The 22,904-nt window shown below is 39.9% G+C and overlaps 5 protein-coding genes across 5 annotated transcripts; 4 read left to right on the top strand and 1 right to left on the bottom strand.

Moving 5' to 3' along the window:
• On the top strand, window positions 1-4,425 carry LOC103404204 (probable inactive leucine-rich repeat receptor-like protein kinase At3g03770). The gene is made up of 8 exons (XM_008343092.4): window positions 1-379; window positions 571-2,061; window positions 2,246-2,379; window positions 2,834-3,077; window positions 3,180-3,391; window positions 3,480-3,511; window positions 3,619-3,730; window positions 3,830-4,425. The coding sequence occupies exons 2-8, from the start codon at window positions 705-707 to the stop codon at window positions 4,052-4,054; spliced, it is 2,316 nt and encodes a 771-aa protein (XP_008341314.3). The 5' UTR covers window positions 1-379; window positions 571-704; the 3' UTR covers window positions 4,055-4,425.
• A 3,209-nt stretch (window positions 4,426-7,634) lies between these two features.
• Window positions 7,635-13,226, top strand: LOC103404206 (uncharacterized). The gene is made up of 9 exons (XM_008343094.4): window positions 7,635-7,809; window positions 8,626-9,412; window positions 9,526-10,463; window positions 10,736-11,033; window positions 11,162-11,386; window positions 11,735-11,908; window positions 12,170-12,364; window positions 12,450-12,563; window positions 12,702-13,226. Exons 2-9 carry the CDS (start codon window positions 8,702-8,704, stop codon window positions 13,035-13,037), a joined length of 2,991 nt encoding a protein of 996 aa, XP_008341316.3. The 5' UTR covers window positions 7,635-7,809; window positions 8,626-8,701; the 3' UTR covers window positions 13,038-13,226.
• Window positions 13,227-15,000, bottom strand: LOC103404205 (probable adenylate kinase 7, mitochondrial). Its single transcript, XM_008343093.4, has 4 exons — window positions 14,500-15,000; window positions 14,227-14,367; window positions 13,810-14,007; window positions 13,227-13,663 (listed from the first exon to the last, which is right to left on the bottom strand). Exons 1-4 carry the CDS (start codon window positions 14,851-14,853, stop codon window positions 13,511-13,513), a joined length of 846 nt encoding a protein of 281 aa, XP_008341315.3. The 5' UTR covers window positions 14,854-15,000; the 3' UTR covers window positions 13,227-13,510.
• A 2,189-nt stretch (window positions 15,001-17,189) lies between these two features.
• Window positions 17,190-19,354, top strand: LOC103404207 (UPF0481 protein At3g47200-like). Its single transcript, XM_008343096.4, has 2 exons — window positions 17,190-17,536; window positions 17,675-19,354. Exon 2 carries the CDS (start codon window positions 17,696-17,698, stop codon window positions 19,088-19,090), a length of 1,395 nt encoding a protein of 464 aa, XP_008341318.3. The 5' UTR covers window positions 17,190-17,536; window positions 17,675-17,695; the 3' UTR covers window positions 19,091-19,354.
• A 1,425-nt stretch (window positions 19,355-20,779) lies between these two features.
• On the top strand, window positions 20,780-22,298 carry LOC103404208 (UPF0481 protein At3g47200-like). The gene is made up of 2 exons (XM_070816996.1): window positions 20,780-20,975; window positions 21,058-22,298. The coding sequence occupies exons 1-2, from the start codon at window positions 20,780-20,782 to the stop codon at window positions 22,296-22,298; spliced, it is 1,437 nt and encodes a 478-aa protein (XP_070673097.1).
• The last annotated feature ends 606 nt before the right edge of the window (window positions 22,299-22,904 follow it).

Here is a 22,904-nt window from a genome sequence, read left to right as displayed (position 1 = left end):
GGTGCCGCTACTGCAATTACCAGCGGAATGTTAGGCAGTTCACGAGAATCAACGAACTGCATTTTCCAGGACACCAATAATTAAAAGAACCCAAAGTTTTTCTATTAATTTACGGATTTGGTGCCATTTTTCCTCAACCTTCGAGCCTTTGCCTTTCCACTTGCATTTCTGTCCCTCAGACAAAAATCGGCCCCATTAATGGCGGTTTGTCAGTTTCTACTCTCACAGAACAACCAGAAGTAAATGCTTCGACGCTGTCCTGTACGGTCTTCTCCAACTACCATTCCACCATTTCTTCTCTACACAAACATTCACTGACCAAGAACATCACTGTGGGAGCTGCTCTTTAATGGTGTTTTTGGTACTTCCAACTCTCAAGGTTTGTCTCTTCTTCCTCCTACCTTATCTGCATTTTATTTCTCTCCCCATTTTTTCTTCTGGGTTGTGCTTTTTTCTCTGTTTTTTTCCGGAAAATTTCTTAAAGATGCTTCCTTTGAATGCTTAATCCTTGTTTTTCACATGGGTTTTTAACTTTTTAACCAACTTGTTCAATCATTCAACATTATCCAGGAAAAAGGAAACTTGCCGAGTGAAATTTGCATGGAGGGATCACAGAATTTTGGGCACTGAGGAACTTTCATGAAACTTTGAGAGTAACAGAAAGCTTAGAATTTAGGAGTCGAGCTGTAAGAATTTTTACCGCAATGAGATATTTTTACTTGTTAGTTTCAGTAATTGTGTCATGGGTTTTGTTCCTTCCAAGAACCCATGAATTGCAAACCTCTCAGAGCCAGGTGTTGTTGCAGTTGAGGAAGCATTTAGAGTACCCTCCCTCATTAGAAATTTGGGGAAATTACAGTGGAGACCTCTGTAACCTGTCTTCCACTGCTCATGTGAGCATTTCATGCCAGGGCAATTCAGTCACTGAGCTCAAAATTATGGGAGATTATAAGCTTGTTAATGTGAGTGGTTTCAATGGATTTGCAATTCCCAACCAGACACTGTCTGAGAATTTTGAGATTGATTCTTTTTTCACCACATTGTCAAGGTTGCCTAGTTTGAGGGTTCTTAGCTTAGTGTCTTTGGGGCTTTGGGGTCCGCTTCCTGATAAGATTCATCGGTTATCTTCGCTTGAAGTCTTGGACTTGAGCTCAAATTTCATGTTTGGTTCCATTCCGGCGAAAATATCCAGAATTGTGAAACTTCAGACCCTAACACTGGAGAGCAATTATTTCAATGAAACTGTCCCTGAGTGGTTGGACTCGTTGTCGAATCTCACTGTTTTGAGCTTAAAGAACAATCGTTTGAAGGGCAAGTTTCCTTCTTCGTTATGCAGAATCAAGACACTCACTGTCATTGCTTTGTCTCACAATGAGCTCTCTGGAAAGTTACCTGATATGGCTACTTTAAGCAGCCTGCATGTCTTGGACTTGAGAGAAAATCAATTAGATTCCGAACTACCAAGGATGCCAAAAGCGTTGGTTACAGCTCTTCTTAGCAAGAACTCATTCTCCGGAAAGATTCCTGCACAATTTGGTGATTTGGGTCAGCTTCAGCACCTTGATCTCTCATTCAATTATCTTACCGGAGCACCGCCCTCTGCTTTGTTCTCTTTGTCAAACATCAGTTATCTGAATTTAGCATCCAATACGCTGAGCGGAGCATTCCCAGACAAGCTAAATTGTGGTGGAAAACTTGGGTTTGTTGATATTTCTAATAACAAGTTCATAGGTGATCTTCCGTCTTGCCTAGGCAGTCCTTCAGATGAGAGAGTTGTTCAACTGAACGGAAATTGTCTGTCGGTTGATTCTCGACACCAGCATCAGGTTTCATACTGCAGAGAAGCTCTTGCAAGGAGCAAACAATCTAGAGGAAGAGGAACCGTCGTGCTAGTTGCTGTTATCGCTGGAGCTGTTCTTGTTTTACTACTTTTGGTATTTGGGGTTCTTTTCTTTTGTCGAAGATACCGTTCTAGAAGGACGGTTGAGCACAACATATTTGCAAAGGCCGTGCCAGATAATTCACCAAATGGTTATTGCTCTGAACTCGTCGCAAACGCAAGTAAGTTATAACCAATCAGGCTATACTTTGTTATTATTTCTGTTGCCCCAAACACAAGGCATGACATTTCATAACGAATAATGCATATCAAATTTCTGCTCTGAAATCTATGAATACAGACAACAATCATGTTTGAGTAGCTACGAAACTTAAGATGGTAACATTTGTATTGTACCCTTTGTAGGATTCATATCTCAAGCAGCGAAGTTAGACACACACGGTGCCCCAGCGAGTCGTATATTTTCGCTTGAACAGTTGAAGGAAGCAACAGACAACTTCGATTCATCTATGTTTATGGGTGAAGGCTCCATGGGAAAGGTACCCTTCTGGTTTAGAAATGCTGTAGATATAATAGTTTGCTTGAAACATCCAATTTTTTAACTATCAAGCTCAAAACTATGAGTAGTAACCGGGATAGGAGTTTAATGGGCTTGGAATTATTTAGTGATCACTTAGGTGCGTTTGGTACGCAGACGGGACGGGACGGAACGAAGGTGTAATTTTTGAAAAAGACATGGGGTATATTTGTCTTAAAATGGTAAAACATTGTGTTCCACAGACGTGGAACAAACCCGTTCCAGGGGGGAGGTGGGACGCAAAAACACCCAAAATCTGTCCCGTGGAACAGCCCGTTCCACCCATTTTTGGCGTACCAAACGCGGGACGGAACGCCTCGTCCCGTTCCGTCCCGTCCCGTCCCACGTACCAAACGCACCCTTAAGCTCTCCGGATTCTTGATTTTGACCTGTTATTTTCATTCTTTTGCTTTCAGCTTTACAAGGGAAGGTTGGAAAATGGGACCTATGTTGCAATCCGATCTCTCACTATATTGAAGAAATATTCAATTCAAAACCTTAAAGTTCGGCTGGATTTGCTCTCCAAGCTTCATCATCCACACTTGGCTGGCCTATTGGGTTATTGCATCGACACTGGTGGACACGATGATTCCAGTGGCAACAGAATCTTCCTTGTGAATGAATTTGTCTCTGGTGGGAACTACCGTACCTATCTGTCAGGTCAGTATTTGCATGTGTGCATGGAAGCGTATTTTTAAAGTTTATCATAGGGTTTGTATGGAATTCTCTCAAATTCTAACCAAGCTGTGCGCATATGTGTAGAAAACTATCCGGAGAAGGTTCTCAAGTGGTCTGATAGATTGGCAATTCTCATGGGAGTTGCGAAGGCCGTGGACTTTCTTCACACCGGGGTTATTCCAGGTTGCTTCAACAACCGACTGAAAACAAACAATATATTGCTTGATGAGCATCGGATCGCAAAGTTGAGTGACTATGGAATGTCCATCATCACAGATGAAAGTGAAAAACTCGTGGCATGTTTCTTCACTCATTTTACTTTTCGACTTTGCATTCGTAAGTACAGTTCCAAGTTATTCTGATGCCGTTCTATTTCTTCTGCAGGCAAAGGGAGAAGGCCCGAAAACAAAATCGTGGTAAGAATGTAACCTATTGTCTACAAAGTAGCTTTCCAGCAGATTACTGCAGTTTTAACAATTCAAAAGTTGAGTATAATAGTTAGTTTTGTTGTTCCTTTTTGCAGGAATAAAACAAATATGGAGGGTGATGTTTACAACTTCGGATTTATCCTACTCGAATCACTGGTTGGGCCTATCGTGAGCGGAAAAGGGGAAACATTTCTGCTAAATGAAATGGTACGCCAAAGTAAAGTTTCGATTTTTGTAGAATAACATTCGAAATGTTTCATGTGGAACTGTAATTTTGATGTGTGTTGTGATGAACCGAAAATGCAGGCATCGTTTGGCAGCCAAGATGGTCGAAGAAGAATTGTGGACCCGATTGTGTTGACGACTTGCTCGCAAGAGTCTTTATCGATCGTGGTATCCATAACAAAAAAATGCATATCTCCAGAAGTGGCAGCTCGTCCCTCGTTCGAGGATGTTCTTTGGAACTTGCAGTATGCAGCTCAAGTGCAAGCCACTGCTGATAGTGATCAGAAATCCGATTCTACGTCGTAAGACTCCTCCTAGTCAGTTGTGACCTTACAGCCTATGCGACAGCTGAGAAGCGAGATCACGTTAACATATGGCAGTATGACGGTCACATTGAGAAATTTCTCCAAGAGGCGGGATTGTAAAGATAAACTAGGTAGTAGGCCTGCATTTGGGCTGCGTTTCTTCACTGTTGGCTGCGTAGCCGTGTGAAAATGTAAAGGTTGTTGATTGCTAGGTTTGGGCTTTTCATTAGTAGAAATAATAGTGAGTCGTGAAGTTTGATATTCCAGAGTATGGGGCTCTGGTCCTTGGGGTGATATGTAAGCTTGCAATTTTTTCACGACTTATTAAAGCAACACGAAAATGATACGAAAATAAAATAAGTTTCAAGGCAACTTGCTAATGAATCGGGTCGTTATCGGGTTACTCATTAAGAATTCATTTATGAGTCAAGTTGTTATAGAATTATTTGTTAAGAACCTGATAAAATATATTTTTAATAAGATATATTTGGTCAGATCTAGTCATTAGTCATGCCAATTTCTTACATGACTCGTTAATCTGACATGAAAATAATGAACCGTTTGGGTCAATATCGGATCACAAGTTAAGAACTCGTTATAATAACAAATTTGACACGACACAACCCATTAAGATAACAGATATGAAACAATAACGACAAACACAATCCATTTGCCAATCCTAGTGACATGGGTTAAAGTCAGTTTATAAAAACAAACAGATTTGTAACTCAATTAGTTACGAACACCCACAACTAAACACGAGGTCATCTTGTTATCTTCTCGGTCCCCGAACATTGCTTGTATTAAGGAAAAAAAAGGAGTCAGTATATATTAATATGGTAATCATAGATGCACGCTAATTACTAAAGAAAGGTGATTGTTAATTGTATGATTAAGTTAATCAAGGTGGGGAATTAAACAAAATTAAAAAAAAAAAAACAATGGTGGTTCTCACGTTACAAGGACAGGTGAACAATTTCTCCGCTCACGTGCTTTGCTTTCTTATTTCAAAAGAAATCTGCAGAACTGTGTGAAGAGGTAATGTGGTGTGGGATACTTACAAAATAAGATAAGGAAGATAAAGAATTCGATTCAAAATAATAATAATAATAATAATAATAAAGAATTTGAATTTAATTTTCATTCACATTGTTGTTTAACAAATTCGATTCTCGTCTGACTTTATTTAATAAAAAAAATTAGACATAAAGAGAAGTATGCATGAAAAGAAAAAAAGAGGGTTATATCTGTTTGAGAATATGATCTTATATGAGTCAAATGACAAAGTAATATTTTGACAAAAAAAAAATTGACAAAATAATATATAATTTACGAGAGTTTACACTCCTAATATCACCGATGCATTTTCTGATAAAACTCATCACCTAGTAATAGGTGGTTAAGTTGGAATAATAACTGTGATATTGGTGGTAGACAATGCTTGGGCTTAGGCCTGGCAATTTATTGCACGACACGTTAACCTGATACGAACAATGAAATAATAAATTTCGGGTCAACCCTTTAACACGTCTGGTCGTTATCGAGTTATTTGCTAAAAACCCGATAAGATATTGTTTGTCATATCTAGACATTAAACATGGTAAATTCTTGCATGACCCGTTAACCTGACACGACCCATTAACGAATTGGGTCGTCATTGGGTCACATGTTAAGAGTCGTTAAGAAATTGAGTTTAACACGATTCGCCCTCTTAAGATAACAAGTACGACATGAAAACGATATGAACACGACAACCACGACTCTTTTGTCAGGTCTGCTTCGAATCATTATCTTACTCTAAATCATATCAAACTTTATGAAAAATCATTATGAGATTATTAGAATATTAAATATGAGAATCCAACCAAAGGTTGGTTGTCTTCCCCAACCTTAATTATAAAATTTGACTACCTTGAAGTGGACAATGTGTTCTTGGTAAAAGTGGACATTTCAACCTACTCCTAACTTAGCTCCTCCTCCTTCTCTAGATACTATATATTAATATGCCTTGTAGCATAATATGCTTACATTTTAAGCACATACAAACTTGATTCCATTACCAGAGGAAGTAGGTAGTTTGATGACAGACAGACAGGTAAAGGGTCCAATTCCAGCTCCAGTTTTATGATACTTACGTACAGATGATCACTTATTTGCGTAGGCAGTTTGGCTGATCTGTCAGTTGTAAAATTACGCTCGCTATGAACATGTTATAAATCGCAACTCCAATTTTTTTTTTATCAAACTTCTGCAATCCAAGACAAGACCATAGAGATGATGATTAAGGCTAGGAGAACTATAAAAGAGAGAGACCACTAAAGCAGAATCAACCTCCACATAAGAAGTTTCTAGCTTTAGTTATTTTCAACCCATAAAACAAAACCCAAAAATCAGCACAGAGAACTTTCCAAACTCCTTTTTCTAGCAACAAGACCAATGAGCTAGTTACCATGCCAATCTCTAATTCATCCTCCACTTCCAATCCAGACAATCAATTCACCATCAATAGTATGTCAATATCATTATTCTAAAAATAACATATCAATATACACTTATTTTTTAAAGAACAAACGTCATGCACACACAATTTTAATTCTTACTCTCAAATTCGGTGGTCCGTGGCCCAAACAAAAAATGTAACGGCTATTCTGATGGGAGCGCGGGGTCCATTATCTCGCGGGTTGTGTTTTGACGACTTGACCGATAAGTATCCGATGGCAACAGTAGTGTGTCGGCGAGTACAAGCCAGCCAAGCAACAAAAGCGCGGGCATCACCACGACAAAAGTCTTCGCATGCATTTCAAGCTCGGATCCAACTGAGTCAGCGCCCAAGTCAAACTTTCTTTCCGCGCGACGGTTGCACACGCTCTCCGAGTTCCAACGACGAGTTGTAATTTATTAGGTGAGAGGAGCATTTCAGCAGCGCCGTCGCAATCAGCCAACGTTGAAACGACAACGACCGTCCAGACACCGAACCACATCCCCGCCAGCACGACGTCGTTTCATCACCTCTTTGGACAGAAATAATAAATTTTCTCGGGCTTATAAAAATAAGATAAACTGTGAACAATTATTTTAGTTGAAATTGATTTTCTGAACTATTTTCTTGGTAGATTAATCCCTTGAATTATTTAAAATAAGTTAATTGACTCCTTATCGGTAAATTCAATCCACTATTTTGGAAATTCAAAGGAAAATTAGTCATTCCTTCAGCAATTCTTACTTGTCAACTATAATCAACAATGTAATTATAACATGTGAAAACAAAATAATGTGTAATGATAATGTGAGATAGTCCGTTATGTAAACGTTTGGTTTTATATGTTTTCTCATTATGCTATATATTTTTTAATTATGTCATGTGTCAAAATTTTATTGGTGGTTATATCTGACAACTAACAATTAATTATAAAATGACTTATTTACCCTTGAATTTGACAGATCTGATTTCGCAATCTAACCACAATGGGTTAATTGACTAATTTTAAATAGTTCAGGGGATTAATTTACTAAAAAAAATAGTTTAAAGGATTAATTTCAAAACCTCAATTTATCCATAAAAATATATTATTTTATTTAATTTTTTTGGAAATTCCCAAATCGCTGCTGTCAGCTTCACCTTTTTCAACATCCGCACTATTTTAAATTCGTAATCAGCTGCACACTCACTCTCACCACCGTCCGTAGAACGATTCGTCTCTCTCGTCTCGCTCCCACGCATTTCTCCAATTTTTGGCCACTGAATTAAATTTACTGGTAAATGATCTTTATTTTTCTTAATTATTCATCTAATTTTTTAATTAATTTTTCATTTGCTTCTGATAATCTGCAATTTTTATTGCTTTTTGTTTAATTTGATGGCGTACATTGTGATAAATCTGTTTGCTTTGAGCTTGCGTGAATTTGGAGTAAGTGGATCGGATGCTTAAGAAGCAAATTTAGGAAATAATTCAGTAGCTGAGCTCAGTTTGTGATTTTTGAGCTGTTTTTGTGCTAATTAGAGTCGCATTTTTCTTAAAAAAATTATTAATTTCCATCTTTTGAGTGTCGGCGGCGTTCGATATTCAATGAGTTTGGCTTCCATCAAGCATTACCTTTTTGGTCATCCGTTCTAGTTGTGGAAACAGTCTCTTTGTAAAGTAAGTGTAATGCCTTGGACGATAGACGTTTCCTCCAACCCTCGCTATGTGAGGAGCACTGTTGGCTTGGGTCGCCCTTTTTTATTACCTTTTTGGTGACGAATGAAATATTTTTCTAACCTTAATTCCTAATTTATTGCCATTTTTTGTGAAATATATTTATGCATTATTGTTATTATTTTTCCTAATGATGCTTATTGTTGTGGTTGGTGAGCTCAGTTTGTGATTTTTGAGCTCTTTTTTGCCAATTTCAGTCACTTTTTTCATTAAAAATTAATGTTCTTTAATCTTTCTAGTGTTGGCGTTTGATCTTCAATGAGTTTGTTTTCCATCAGATGTAACAGTTTTATTCATATTTTTGACATTTAGGAATGCTAAACTCGTAATTTTGTTGCTGATTGAAATGATTTTCTGGTTTTGTTTGTATCTCAAGTGTGTGGAGTATAAAGCTTTGTGAATGTGAATTCTTGAACACATTGGAGAAAAGTCTGCTGTGTGTTTCTGCAACAATGGGTCTAGGAGTAAAAGCCAAGAGCCGTCGGGGCAGCACGGTTCAAATTGATTATCACATTCATATTCAGGATATTAAGCCTTGGCCCCCATCACAGTCGCTCAGATCACTTCGTACTGTGTTGATTCAGTGGGAAAATGGCGACCGCAATTCGGGGACCACCAGCCCTGTTGTCCCCTCAATTGGGTCCGTTGTTGGTGAGGGAAAAATTGAATTCAATCAGTCTTTCAGGTTACCGGTGACTCTGCTAAGAGATATGTCAGTTAAAGGTGGTGGTGGTAGTGATACATTTCAAAAGAATTTGTTAGAGTTACATTTGTATGAGCCTCGGAGGGACAACCCTAAAGGCCAGTTGTTGGCCACTGCCATTATAGATTTAGCAGATCATGGTATCGTGAAGGAGACCATAAGCGTTACCGCTCCAATGAACAGTAAGAGGAACTATAGGAACACTGATCAACCAGTTTTGTATATCAAGATTCAGCCTGTTGTGAAGGGCCGCACTAGCTCCTCATCTAGGGGTAGCTTGTCGAGAGGAGTATCACTGGACAATGCTGGCAGTGAATCTGTTTCGGCCTTGATGAATGAGGAATATGTTGAGGAAGTGGAAGTTGCCTCTTTCACTGATGATGATGTTTCCTCGCACTCGTCTCAAACAATATCTTCCACTTTAGAAACAAATCGCACTATGTATCCTCGAAAACAAGAGGTAATGATTCACCTAGTTTTTATTTTTTCTGTTTTGGATGGAAAGTTGTCACTGTGACCGCTAAAATGATAATATACTAATATGTCATTTAACAATTCCGCATTGGATTGCAGATGGGACAAGAGACGGGGCTTCATAGCACTGAAGGTGATAACGAGAAACAGGCCTTACACTCAAAACTAGGACTCGAAAAACCAAATTTAACGGCTCAGAATGCACTACATGAAAATATGAAGGGAAGTTCATCATGCTCATCATCAATCGACCTATCTTCTGACCCTGGAAGCCCAGTAAATGGTAATGCTTCAGTAGCCAACTCTCCCAGCTCAATTTCAAGAATCCTAAAAACTGTTGGTGCAGAGGCTTCTCCATCAGCATCTTTTAATGGAAAGGCCAGCATGGGAAGCAATGGCCATGATCACTTAGCTCACGATGTTAATGATAAGGTTGTTGATGGCAGGGGTTGCCTGGAGGCTGCAGTTAGTGATGATAGTTCTACTGAGGACAACGAAAGAAAGCAACAAGAAGAAAATGGAGATGGAAGACAAAGTTTTAATGAGGAAAAGCATTCTTGGGAAAGTGAATCATCCATTGCGCATGAGGCTAATGGAAAGGAAATTCCTATCGGCACGAAGGAAAATATGAAGCATGTTAAGTCTGTTAGGTCACCGATTGACTCGGCTAAGAATGCATTAACTGGTATTCAGGGAGAAGCACAGAATGGTGCAGGTATTGTAAGAAAAGATGCTAAAGTATATCCTAGGGATTCAAGAAGTGTGATCTTAGAAAGCAAAATCCATCAGATGGAAAACAGAATTAAGTTGCTTGAGGGAGAATTGAGAGAAGCTGCGGCTGTTGAGGCTGCCCTTTATTCAGTAGTTGCTGAGCATGGAAGTTCCATGAGTAAGGTCCATGCTCCAGCTCGGCGCCTTTCTAGGCTGTATCTTCATGCTTGCAAAGAAAGTTCCCGTTTTAGGAGGGCCAGTGCAGCTAAAAGTATTGTCTCAGGACTAGTTTTGGTTGCAAAAGCGTGTGGGAATGATGTCCCAAGGTACGTTCTAGAGGTGCTTATTTTCTGCATTTTCTTTGTCTTATTTACAGTCATGTTGCCTTTGAGATTGATCCCTTGAAGCAAAAGTTTCCAGAGCTCGTTAGATTTCAATCGTTAAGTGTGAACTTTTAACAAATTGGTGGAACTTTGGTATTTGAAAATCAGGGTACTGCATGAAGATCCAAAGAAGAACTGCATATATGAATTACATGAATTAAGTTTTCATGTTTGTTTGATGCACTTGTTCATTTTCCTTCTCTCTCTGATTGCAGACTAACATACTGGCTGTCAAATTCTATCGTGTTGAGAACAATAGTAAGCCAGGTTGCTGGTGAATCAAAATTACCTATGTTGGCAGGGCCTTCTATTGACAGGAATGGTGCTGGAAAAGTAAAAAATAATGTACCGTCTTCAATTAAATGGAAGGCTCCATCTTCTGGGAAGAAAGAAGGAATGAAGCTCTTGAATGGAAGTTTTGGTGACTGTGAGAACCCGCAAACCTTTATGTCTACACTGGAGAAGATTGAATCGTGGATCTTTTCACGGATAGTTGAATCTATCTGGTGGCAGGTCATAGAATAACTCTTTTCCTCTGTATTTCCGCATTGAATTTTCTTCAAATCTAGAATTTCAAAACTATCTTATCGAATGAATTTCATGAGGTCTTGTGTCTGATTCTTTCACTGTTATATTTTCAGACTTTGACTCCCCATATGCAGTCTGTCGCTGTGAAGGCAAATAGTGAAGGTGCCGATTCTGGGTCGAGGAAAAAGTATAAAAGGACATCTAGTTCAATTGATCAAGAGCGAATTAACTTTTCATTAGACCTTTGGAAGAAGGCTTTCAGGGATGCTTGTGAAAGACTCTGTCCAGTACGAGCTGAGGGACATGAGTGTGGCTGCTTGCCTTTGTTGGCGAGATTGGTATATCCATATATCACAGATATTTCCATCATTACGTATTGATATTAATAAATATCTTTTTTTTCTTCGAAGATATCTGAATCTTGTGAATAGCAATCTCGCAGGATGATTTTGTTTCATATGTTTTTTTTAACAAACGGTAGTGTTAGTGTGTTAAATTGTTAGTTGTTAGAGGGGAGGGGGCTCGGTGGGGATTGAACCCGCACCAGGGTGCATAGGCATGATTGCTTTCCGCCACTGCAGTAAAGTGCCATCTGCTGTTTCATATGTTATTGATCGATGCAAATTTCTCTCTTTTAAATTTGGCATTGTAATTGCATGATATCTCTGCCACTGTCATGTGTTTAGGTAATGGAACAATCTGTTGCTAGACTAGATGTGGCAATGTTCAATGCTATTCTTCGTGAATCTTCTGATGAGATCCCAACTGATCCGGTGTCCGATCCCATTAGTGATTTGAAGGTTCTTCCAATTCCAGCTGGGAAATCAAGTTTTGGGGCTGGTGCACAACTGAAGAGTGCGGTAAGCCTTATTCATGAATCTCTCTAGGCAAAAGTATATACGTGTGCACTAAATCTTTGATTCAAATCAGATAGTTATGTGCATTGGACTGAAAGCCATATAGAACAAAACACTTCCGAGTTCCATCAAATTCGCATCCTGTACTTCATAATCCCTGAGTCTCATTATTCTGAGTGTACCTAGTCAAATTTGCATCTCTCTTATGTTATATGTAAGGAATACTAACTTCTTTTTTTCTCCATTTATGGTCATGGTGATCAGATTGGGAACTGGTCAAGATGGCTAACTGACCTATTTGGTATGGACGATGATGACTCACTTGAAGATGTCAATGACGATGATGACAATGACAAGAGACAAGATAAATCGTTCAAGTCTTTCCATCTCCTTAACGCATTGAGTGATCTCATGATGCTCCCGAAGGACTTGCTCTTAAGTAAATCCATCAGAAAAGAGGTTCAGCACAATTCTCAGATCTTTCAATCAGACTCTCTGAGCATTTTTCAGTTCTTATTCATTGTGCTTGGATTTTGTTTTGAAGGTATGCCCTGCATTTTCTGCACCACTGATCAAGAGGATTCTCGACACTTTTGTCCCGGATGAATTTTACACCGACCCAATTCCAGGCGTAGTGCTTCAAGCCCTGGAATCTGAGGTAATCATCCATTTCAAAATAATTTCTTTAGAGGAGCTGCATGTTTCTGGTGAATTTGTATTTTGTAGTTACAATCATAAGAAGCAAGCAGTCTCTATTAAATCAAAACCAATTTTGGTCTCTTTTGTTGTAAAATAGGACGCTCTTGAGGCTGGGGAGGACACTGTCACAAACGTCCCCTACACCGGAGCTGGTACAGTCTATTTGCCACCCTCAACAGCTTCCGTTGCGAGTATTATCGGAGAGGTTAGAGGCCAATCACAGCTGAGAAGAAGTGGGTCTTCGGTGCTCAGAAAATCATACACCAGTGATGATGAGCTTGATGAACTGAACTCACCCTTGGCCTCAATCTTCATCGATTCTTCCCGGTCTTCGCCTGTTGCAACGAAGCCCAGCTGGGTATCAAAGGGAAATGGCAATCAAACTGCTGTTAGATATGAACTCCTCCGGGAAGTTTGGACGAACAGCGAGTAGCTGTAATATATAGAAATATGTCCACGATTCACAAGTATACACAGATGAATAATTTGTTTCTGTTCCTCAATGGAGTTTGTAAATCCGTGCTCCGGTTTTGGTCACAACATTGTATCTTTGATGTCGCTGTACAAAAATAACGGAAAAACGCTGAAATTCAAGTGGTTAAGAGTGTTATTCGTGATCGAATTCTAGTAGAGAAAGTGTTCAATTTATTCTTTTCGACGAAAAAACGCCGATACAAGGGGATTTTTCATGTCTCACTCAATACATTACAAATTTGTAGCTCTCATGCTGCAAGCCACGGGTGACAAAAATAACACTTACAAGACCAAAATTTCAAAACTAAGTTGGAACATTCAACTCTCATGAATTCCAACCAAACTCTGTAACTCTCACATCTTAAATATATACTTAATACTCCCGGAATGCAACCGATAAGGAAAGCCGGAAAAGACACAGATGAAGCGTAATCACGCGGTGAGCTTCTGGGAAGAACTGACAGCGTTTATATGCTGAAGATGTAACGCAGCCAACAGCCCTTGCCAGGTTTCTCCGGGCGCAGCTTTGACCTGAAAATCGATGAGTTTGTTCTGTTTTCTGTAGTAATCTTCCAGCGACTTGGTCTGAGATAAGAGAGAAACAGATTACTACCCATTTTTCGATGATTTCCTTGTCCTAACTAACAATTTTCGATGGAAATAAACTAACATATAAAACAGAACAAGGTCGAAATCATCAAACAGATGTAAACAGAGAACAATGGCAATACCTGCTCTGCATCAGCAGGTGAAGATTTCAGAAGTTCTTCCTTTGACTGCAGATTCAGATTTCGAACGGAGTTGCCCATGCTAAGATATTCTCGGCAAGCAGAGAAGTTTCGGGTTCCTAGATCATTCTTCACCAAGTGCTCATTTGAGCACTTGAAATTCACCACTAAATCAATCTCGGCAATTTGGTCAACAATCTCCTGTAACAAGCACAACAATATCTCCATCAAAACAAACAAATTCAAATTTCCCACAGAAATTACAAAAATTCTCTGGAAATCATGCCGCGGTTTAGTTTCCCTCAAGACTTAATTAAAAGTTTGTAACCAGTTCTATTTGCGTACATTGCAAATTTCCCGAAATTCTAATCACAAACCATTAAGTAAAATTCTGATCTTGTCATAGAAGTTAAAACTCACAGCTTGAGTTCTTGTTCGAGGAATCCCATCGAGAATGAATCCGTTTTCGCCGCGATAGTATCCTTCTTCCAACCTCTTCGACAACAATGCAAATATCACTTCGTCCGGAACAAGCTTCCCTTCATTGACTGCATTCGCAATCTAAATTACCACCAAAAAATAAATAAAAAATCAAATTTCTTCCCAAAAAATGGGAAAAATAATATTTTTACACCAGAAAATCCTAATTCTTGCAAAAGAAATTTAATTGAGAAAGAAAACAATGAAATTAACCTGCTTGTAGAGAGAAGAGCGAGGATTGAGCTCCTGGCGGACGAGGGATCCCATAGAAATGTGCGGAACTTCCAGAAGCTTCGAGAGCCTCTCGGCGTACAAGTGCTTCTTCGCGCCTCTGTCTCCGATCAGCACCCACTGCACACCTCTCCCCGGGACCCGCCCGTCCGAGTCCAGCATCCGATTTCGAGTCGCCTTCCTCCGTTCCTCCTCTTCATCCTGATCGTCGTAGTAATAGTCGTCGTCGTACTGCAGCTGAGCCACTGCGGATCCGTAGGCTCGGCGCTCCATATTCCCGAGGCTCCGGCCCGTGATCTGGGATGCAACTACTTGGAGGCGGCTGAGAACGGCCATGGTGGCGGCCGGCGAACTCACTTTCTCTAGGGTTTTAGAGGGAGAGAAGGAGGAAGAGAGAGAAAGTTCGGGGTTTTTGTTGATGTCAAAAGCAGTGGAGGCCAATTATGCCACCGACTCTATTTACTCTTCGATTACGGTGTGGGTGCGGATCACATGTATCATGTGCACAGTTTATCATGCACTATCTACGTGTCAGTATCCTAATGGATGATTTCACTAGTTAGTGCTCTAGGACCCTAGGTAACGAAATGGGAGAGACACGTTTCAAATATATATGGTCAAGGACTCCAGAGATGGTGGAGGGTCGTTGCCTGGGTGCCACGTGGGTGATAGCCTCTGGTCAATTCTTTCCATTGGACTAGAATTGCTTTGTGTTGGCCACGGGTCTATTCCTTCTTTCATACTCACGGGCATTTGATTAACTGCAACTTACCGGATTTGAATCAATCCTATTCGGATCTATAGATCCTCACATTTTAATTATTTATTGTATATTGTATGATAAAAAATTATTTGATTTTTTTATTTAAAATTAATCAAACATAGTATATTGTACAATATACTATGAATAAATAGAATTTGAGAATCCTACAATATACTATGAATGACTAGGATTTTGTCGGATCTATTGGATTCTGACGAAAACTAATCGTACAATATACTATGAATGACTAGGATTTGAGAATCCTTATGATCTCCACAAAGTAGATTGGATTCTCTTCCCAATTTATAAGCCTAAGGGGTAAATTTGGTACAAAATAAAATTAACTTTAGGTGGAGTTATCGGATCTATTTAAACAAGAGTGGTGATTTGCTTACTCTAATGTCTTATTTCCCCACCCATCTTATATTTACACTCACCATAAAAAGTGAAAAAATACATCAACTCTTTTCCCACTCACCATTATTTCCAAAATAACCCTACATATTTCTTTTTCAAATTTTTCTTGCTTTAAAAAATTATTACAAATTAAAAAAAAAAACAATTATCACTAAATGAAAATACCCAAGAACTCTAAATATCACCAGCATCAGCCCTTTCCCCATAAAATTTGTAGAATCGTCACTACCAAGCGCCCCTCCTCTATTGCAACCATCGCAACACCACCGTATCTCAAAAACCGGTCCAGTACCCAATTTCTATCATTTCCAATTTGAATTCTGACCACACAAGATAGAGTGTGATTAAATTGGAAAAGCCTCACTCATAGTTTAGTGATGCATTGGCTCTCCCTACCATCAAATTCCTCCAAATTCAGTATATGGTAGGTATCCAAATTGTTCCAAAACACCAAACACGATCGGAGTTCAACGAGTGTTGGATCCATGAGTCCCCTAATGTAATTTGGACTATGAGCTTCTCTCCTAATCTATCTCAACATTATAATAATCTTGAAGACTAACTTGCTCTATTCTCTGGTGAAGCTTGATCACACCTTCCACACCGCTTTATTGCGAGCCTCGAGGCTTTGCTTTGTCAAGTCCGAATTCACCATCTTCCTGATAAGTTTAATTTATGAACTTCCTTCCCCAGTAAAGCTTGTGGGGTTCATGATATTTTTTTTCTTTTTCTTATTTATGATATTTTAGGTTTTTTTTATCAGTATAACTAATAATTTGTTTAAAAAGAATCAATATAACTATTAATTATGTGGCAAGACATGATTGGTTGGTCTTTAGGTCTTTAAATGTCATTTTGTACTAGGATAAATTTGTCAATAAGAGTATCATTTTATAGTGGATGTGAAAATAAGACACTGGGATGGGCTTAACCGCACTCTTAAACAATAATACAAAATTGGACTAATCCTGATAAAAAATTTACAAAAAAAAGAACTTATATCAAATTATATGCCATTAAATTTTAGAAAATCGGGAAATAATAAGTTTTCTAAATTAAGTGGTTGGATTGATTAAATTTTTAGTGTGTCAACGACATTTAATTGATATGCCAGTAGTATTCTATTCAACAACTTTTCAATGCCCGAAACTATGCAGCATATGTTCAGCTTTCGTGTCAAAAGTTGTCAAGGGAATCTTCTTGAACGTTTGAATTGACGAGTTCCACAAAGCGATAATTTCGAAACCAACGCTATACATGCAAACTAAACCATTAGCAATGTAGCCTAACTCACAAGTATTCGTATCCACATGACAAATCGATGGCTGCAACTTTTGAAATTCTCTCCCCTCCAAATCGTCTCCCCTCCCATTCCCTCTCTCTCGCTTTTCATTTTGTTTTTTTCTCTATAAAGAATTCAACACAAGATGTTGACGTGATTTAATCGTCATCATTCATATAGGAGGAGATTGAAAGGGAGGAGAATTTGGCGGGGAGAGATCTTACTCCGAAAGACAGATAAGCCAGCAACTTTTGAAATTCCTTCCTCAAAGACAATGAAGGCAATCTCACTGACACTGTATATACTTCCTTTGAGGATTGGATTCATCAGGACGCATGGTCATGTCTTGGTTAAATTTTTACTTAAAATTAAAGTACATTATTAAAGAGCGAGAATTGTTCTTTGGTTCTGCAAAGCAAAAGAAGCATGTCTGTACTGCCTTTGTAACTTTAATGTTCACTGAACTTTCCCTTTGCGTATGACGAAAGACTATATGACCACCATACTGGATCTCTTTATTCTAACGTCCTGCATTACTGCATTTGCTTGATTTTCAGGTACATGTTTCCGTTATCTTCCCATTTTATTTCATTGTTCGGCACACTTGTCAAACTGTGATTATCGGAAATGTATGAATGCCTATAACTGGTTTCTAAAAATACTTCAGAATTTGTTTCATTTGCAATTTGTTTCAGGATTTTTGAAAATATATAGTCATGGAAAGTGAGAGAGAAAGTGGCGAAGTCGACGATAGTACTTCTATGGAATCCGTTTGTATAGACACTGATGGTATCGTTGAAGAATTGACAAACACCATCGGAGCAAAGCTTCTCAACCATTCGCCATTGCCAGCATCCTGCTGCATATTCAGAGTTCCCCATCAGATTCGGCGACAAAAAATACAGGCATACGAACCTGATATCGTCTCAATCGGGCCCTTTCACCGAGGCCGCGGTGGCGATCAATTCCAACTCATGGAAAAGGTGAAGCGCTGGTACTTGCAGTGCCTTCTCGCAGACGCAAACATAACTTTGAAAAACTTGATCACGGGTGTCGTGGATTTCAACAAGCGCGCTCGTGATTGTTACGCAGAGCCATTGGATCATTTCAACAAGAAAGACTTCGTTGAGATGATGGTAATCGACGGATGCTTCCTAATCGAACTATTTCGTAAAGCACTTTCCGTCAATCGACAAGACGAGAACGACCCCGTTTTCAATGTGACCTGCATGCTGCCATATCTTTACCATGATCTTCTCCTGCTAGAAAATCAGCTGCCATGGTTTGTTCTCGAGCGGTTATACAATTTAACCGCCGTGAAGAATACTACTTCCGAAGGAAATGCCTCCTCCCTCACCGACCTTGTCCTCAACTTCTTCAGACAATCCGTGGCGGACGATGATATTTTTATTTTCAAACCGAGTCCGAATGTCCCTCCCGAACCCCTGCACATACTCGATCTCATAAGAACCGTGATCGTTGTCCCGTTTGAAGATTTAGGCTCCAAACGAAAAGAAGAGGGTGAAGACCAACAGCAGAGCAAGGAGAGAGAGCTGCCGCAGGGGGTTCCAAACGTGACAACTCTGTCCGAAGCCGGCATTAAATTCCAAAGAAGCTTCAAAACCCCGGACGGCATAATGAACATAAAGTTCGAAAACGGGGTGTTCACGATTCCACCACTAGAAATCGACGAGCGGACGGGGCCTCTCTTCAGGAACCTCATCGCCTTCGAGCAATGCTGTCACAGCCGCCTCCACAAGATAACATCTTACGCCGTCCTGATGGATAATCTCATCGATTCGAGCAAGGACATCGACCTTCTTTGCGAGATGGGAATACTGGTGAACTGGCTGAGCCCGGAAGACGCTGCGCGGTTGTTCAACGAGCTGTACAACGACACGGCGGTCATCGGATTTTACTACGAGGGACTTTGCAACGAAGTGAACAAGTATTACAAGACTGACTGGAACAAGTGGATGGAAAAGCTGAGGCGCGAGCATTTCGGTACGCCGTGGGCGATTATTTCTTTGGTCGCTGCGTTTATTCTGCTGGTGCTCACAATGTTGCAGACTGTATATGCAATTCATCAGTATTATCATCCTCCTAAATAGTTGTATCAATTTGTTATTTGTCTTGATTTTCTTTCGCTTCCAACGCTTAAGGTTTGGACATGTGATGGGTTTTTGTGTGTGTTAGAACTTGTGAGAGCTACAAGTTTTGTCATTTGAAGTTTTTTGGGACAACCATGTAGACAGAATTTGGGTGTGACGGCTTGATCACGTGGCTTGTCCTATCACGAAATAAGATGTTATTACATTGTTATTTATCTTCTACCTAAACTAATATAGATATAAGACCTTGATCGGTCCTTCTCATTGTGGCTCTCTTTATCTTCCTTCAGTGTTACTCGATGATCGGAATATTTATTTTTGGATTCATCATTTAAAGATTAATTATAAAAGAAATCAACTAAATTAGAAATTATGCGACATTGCAGTTGAGAAAAAAAAGTCCTACTCCAAAATCGAGAAGGAGTCGAAGCAGAGCCCTTCAACAATGATCAACGCTTGAACAGGATGATTGAAGAGGAGGTGATGAACAGTGGTGGGGAACTGTTCCAGATGCCATGATGTTGTGTTTTTTAATTAATTTTTTTTCTGGTGATGGACGCCCTCTCTCACAATCCATGCTCAGCTTTTGTTTCTCTCTCTTCCTTTTTCTCCTTTTCTATCTTTTTTTGGTTTTTTTAATTATTTTTTGGTGTTAAGGTGTGGAACAGGTAAGGTTTTTTAATTATTTTTCGGTGGAAATGCATGTACCATTGCTGCCAGGTGTGAATTAGTCAAGGAAAAAACGCTGTAATCGAAGAGGGAGTCCGAATGAAAAAAAAGATACACAGGATGATCAACATGTGGCCAAAGAGCGGAAGAATCTCGAAAAAAAGAAGGATAATAATGAGGACAAGGAGATCATTTTTCTGCAGCAGGGAGGGAAAAAAGACCCGTCAAGGAAGGAATGGAAGGCCAGCTTTGAGAATTCACTGCTGGTGAACAGTCGCCCCTCTCACATGATGAACGGTGGAGGCCAACCGGGTTGGGCTTTGGTTACTGCCACCAGGCAACTGCAATGCATCCACCTTTTCCTCTGTCTGTCTCTTAAATGGAAGAGGATGATCAACACGTGACATATGTAAACCAGAACATGCTGTCAGCATCACCAATAGGAATTAAAAGGCTGAAAACCGTGTGTTAGATCAGGGGCAAAACCAGGTAGCACTGTTAGTGAACAGTGATTTTCCACTAGGTTTTAGTATAGAAAATAATATTCCAACACAACTTGGCTGCTGTAAATTCAGCAGCCGGTCATGTTTACAACCAATTCAGGATAAACACGTGTCTAAATTTTGATTTTTTAATAAGAAACTTGGATACATGTCCATTCCGGATTGATTGTAAGCAAGGTCGGCTGCTGAGCCAAGTTCTTTCCATAATATTCTTTCCAAAAACACAAGAAGCCAGCTGGGCTAACTAATAAAAAAAGATTTAACTTGGCTGCTGAAAGAATCAGCAACCCCTGCTGAAAGCCTGTCATGGCCAACACATGTTCAAGTTGTGACTAAAAAGATCATAACTTGAACAGATGTCCAACCCTGCTCTCAGCAGGCGGGCTGCTCATTCTTCAGCAGCCAAGTCTTGTTCAATAAAAAATACTCATTCCTCAAACCTCTCTCCTCCGTCTTCGTCATTCCTCTGCAAATCCAACCAAACTATCGCCCTTCCTCTGCAAATTCGACCAAGACGATGCACGAGCCACAACCAAGTATTACAGTTGCCCTGTATTCCGACGAGAGAGAAGGGGATTTACAGCTCCCCGCCTTGATTCCCGTCTCATGCTGCCACTCCTCGTCCTTTGGTAGATTCGCCACTAAACATAAGAGAGAAAGTCGCAAAGTTGATGATAATAATTCCGCGGAATCCATACATATAGACACTGACGGTATCGTTGAAGAATTGACTAACACCATCGGAGCAAAGCTTCTCAACCATTCGCCATTGCCAGCATCGTGCTGCATATTCAGAGTTCCCCATCCGATTCGGCGAAAAAAAAATACAGGCATACGAACCTGATATCGTCTCAATCGGACCCCTTCACCGAGGCCGCGGTGGCGATAAATTCCAACTCATGGAAAAGGTGAAGCGCTGGTACTTACAGTGCCTTCTCGCAGACGCAAACATAACTTTGGCAAACTTGATCACAGGTGTCGTGGATTTCAAGAAGCGCGCTCGTGATTGTTACGCAGAGCCATTGGATCATTTCAACAAGAAAGACTTCATTGAGATGATGATAATCGACGGATGCTTCCTAATCGAACTCTTTCGAAAAGGATTTTCCGTCGATCAACGAGACGAGAACGACCCTGTTTTCAATGTCTCCTGCATGCCGCAATATCTTTTCCATGATCTTCTCCTGCTAGAAAATCAGCTGCCATGGTTTGTTCTCGAGCGGTTATACAATTTAACCGCCGTGAAGAATACTACTTCCGAAGGAAATGCCGCCTCCCTCCCCGACCTTGTCCTCAACTTCTTCAAACAATCCGTGGCAGACGATTTTATTTTCAAACCGTGTCTGAATCTCCCTCACGAACCCCTGCACATACTCGATCTCATAAGAACCTGGATCGTTTTCCCGTGTAAAGAAGAAGGTTTAGGCTGCAAACGAAAAGTAGGGAATGATGACCAACAGCAGAGCGAGGAGAGACCGCCGCCGCAGAGGGTTCCAAACGCGACAACTCTGTCCGAAGCCGGCATTAAATTCCAAAAAAGTTTCAAAACCTCGGATTGCATAATGAACATAAATTTCGAAAACGGGGTGTTCACCATTCCACCACTAGGAATCGACGAGACGACAGGGCCGCTCTTCAGGAACCTCATCGCCTTCGAGCAATGCTGTCACAGCCGCCCCCACAAGGTAACATCTTACGCCGTCCTGATGGATAATCTCATCGATTCGAGCAAGGACATCGACCTTCTTTGCGATATGGGAATACTGGTGAACTGGCTGAGCCCGGAAGACGCTGCGCGGTTCTTCAACGAGCTGTACAACGACACGATGGTCATCGGATTTTACTACGAGGGACTTTGCAACGAAGTGAACAAGTATTACAAGACTGACTGGAACAAGTGGATGGAAAAGCTGAGGCGCGAGCATTTCGGTTCGCCGTGGGCGATTATTTCTTTGGTCGCTGCGTTTATTCTGCTGGTGCTCACAATGTTGCAGACTGTATATGCAATTCATCAGTTTTATCATCCTCCTAAATAGTTGTATCAATTTGTTATTGTCTTGATTTTCTTTCGCTTCCAAGTTCCAACGCTTAAGGTTTGGACATGTGATGGGGTTTTGTGTGTGTGTGTGTTAGAACTTGTGGGAGCTACTAGTTTTGTCATTAGAAGTTTTTTGGGACAACCATCTAGACAGAATTTGAGTGTGACGGCTTGATCACGTGGCTTGTCCTACCACGAAATAAGATGTTGTTACATTGTCATTTATTTTTTACCTAAACTTTTATAGATATATGACCTTCCTGATCGGTTCTTCTCATTTTAGCTATCTTTATCTTCTTTCATTGTTACCCAATAATTGGAATATTTATTTTTTGATTCACCCTTTAAAGATTAATTATAAAATAAAAATCAACTAAATTAGAAATTGTGCAAGCAGTTGAGAAAAAAAGTCAAGAATGTTCAAATTAGAAAGATGATAGCATACTTAATCCGGGTATCTCGATATTATTAATAATATGGATATCTACGTGGATAGTTGATAAGTATATCTGAACATATCTACATAAAATAGTTGATAACATATCGAGATACTTATTGACGTTGAATAGTCAAACTAACCACGGGTTGACCCAGAGTTTTGAAA

The sequence above is a fragment of the Malus domestica genome, chromosome 17 (assembly GCF_042453785.1).
Source record: "Malus domestica chromosome 17, GDT2T_hap1".
NCBI classification, from domain to species: domain Eukaryota; kingdom Viridiplantae; phylum Streptophyta; class Magnoliopsida; order Rosales; family Rosaceae; genus Malus; species Malus domestica.
Note: the sequence above shows the minus strand (reverse complement) of the source record. Positions and strands in the feature narration are given on the sequence as shown.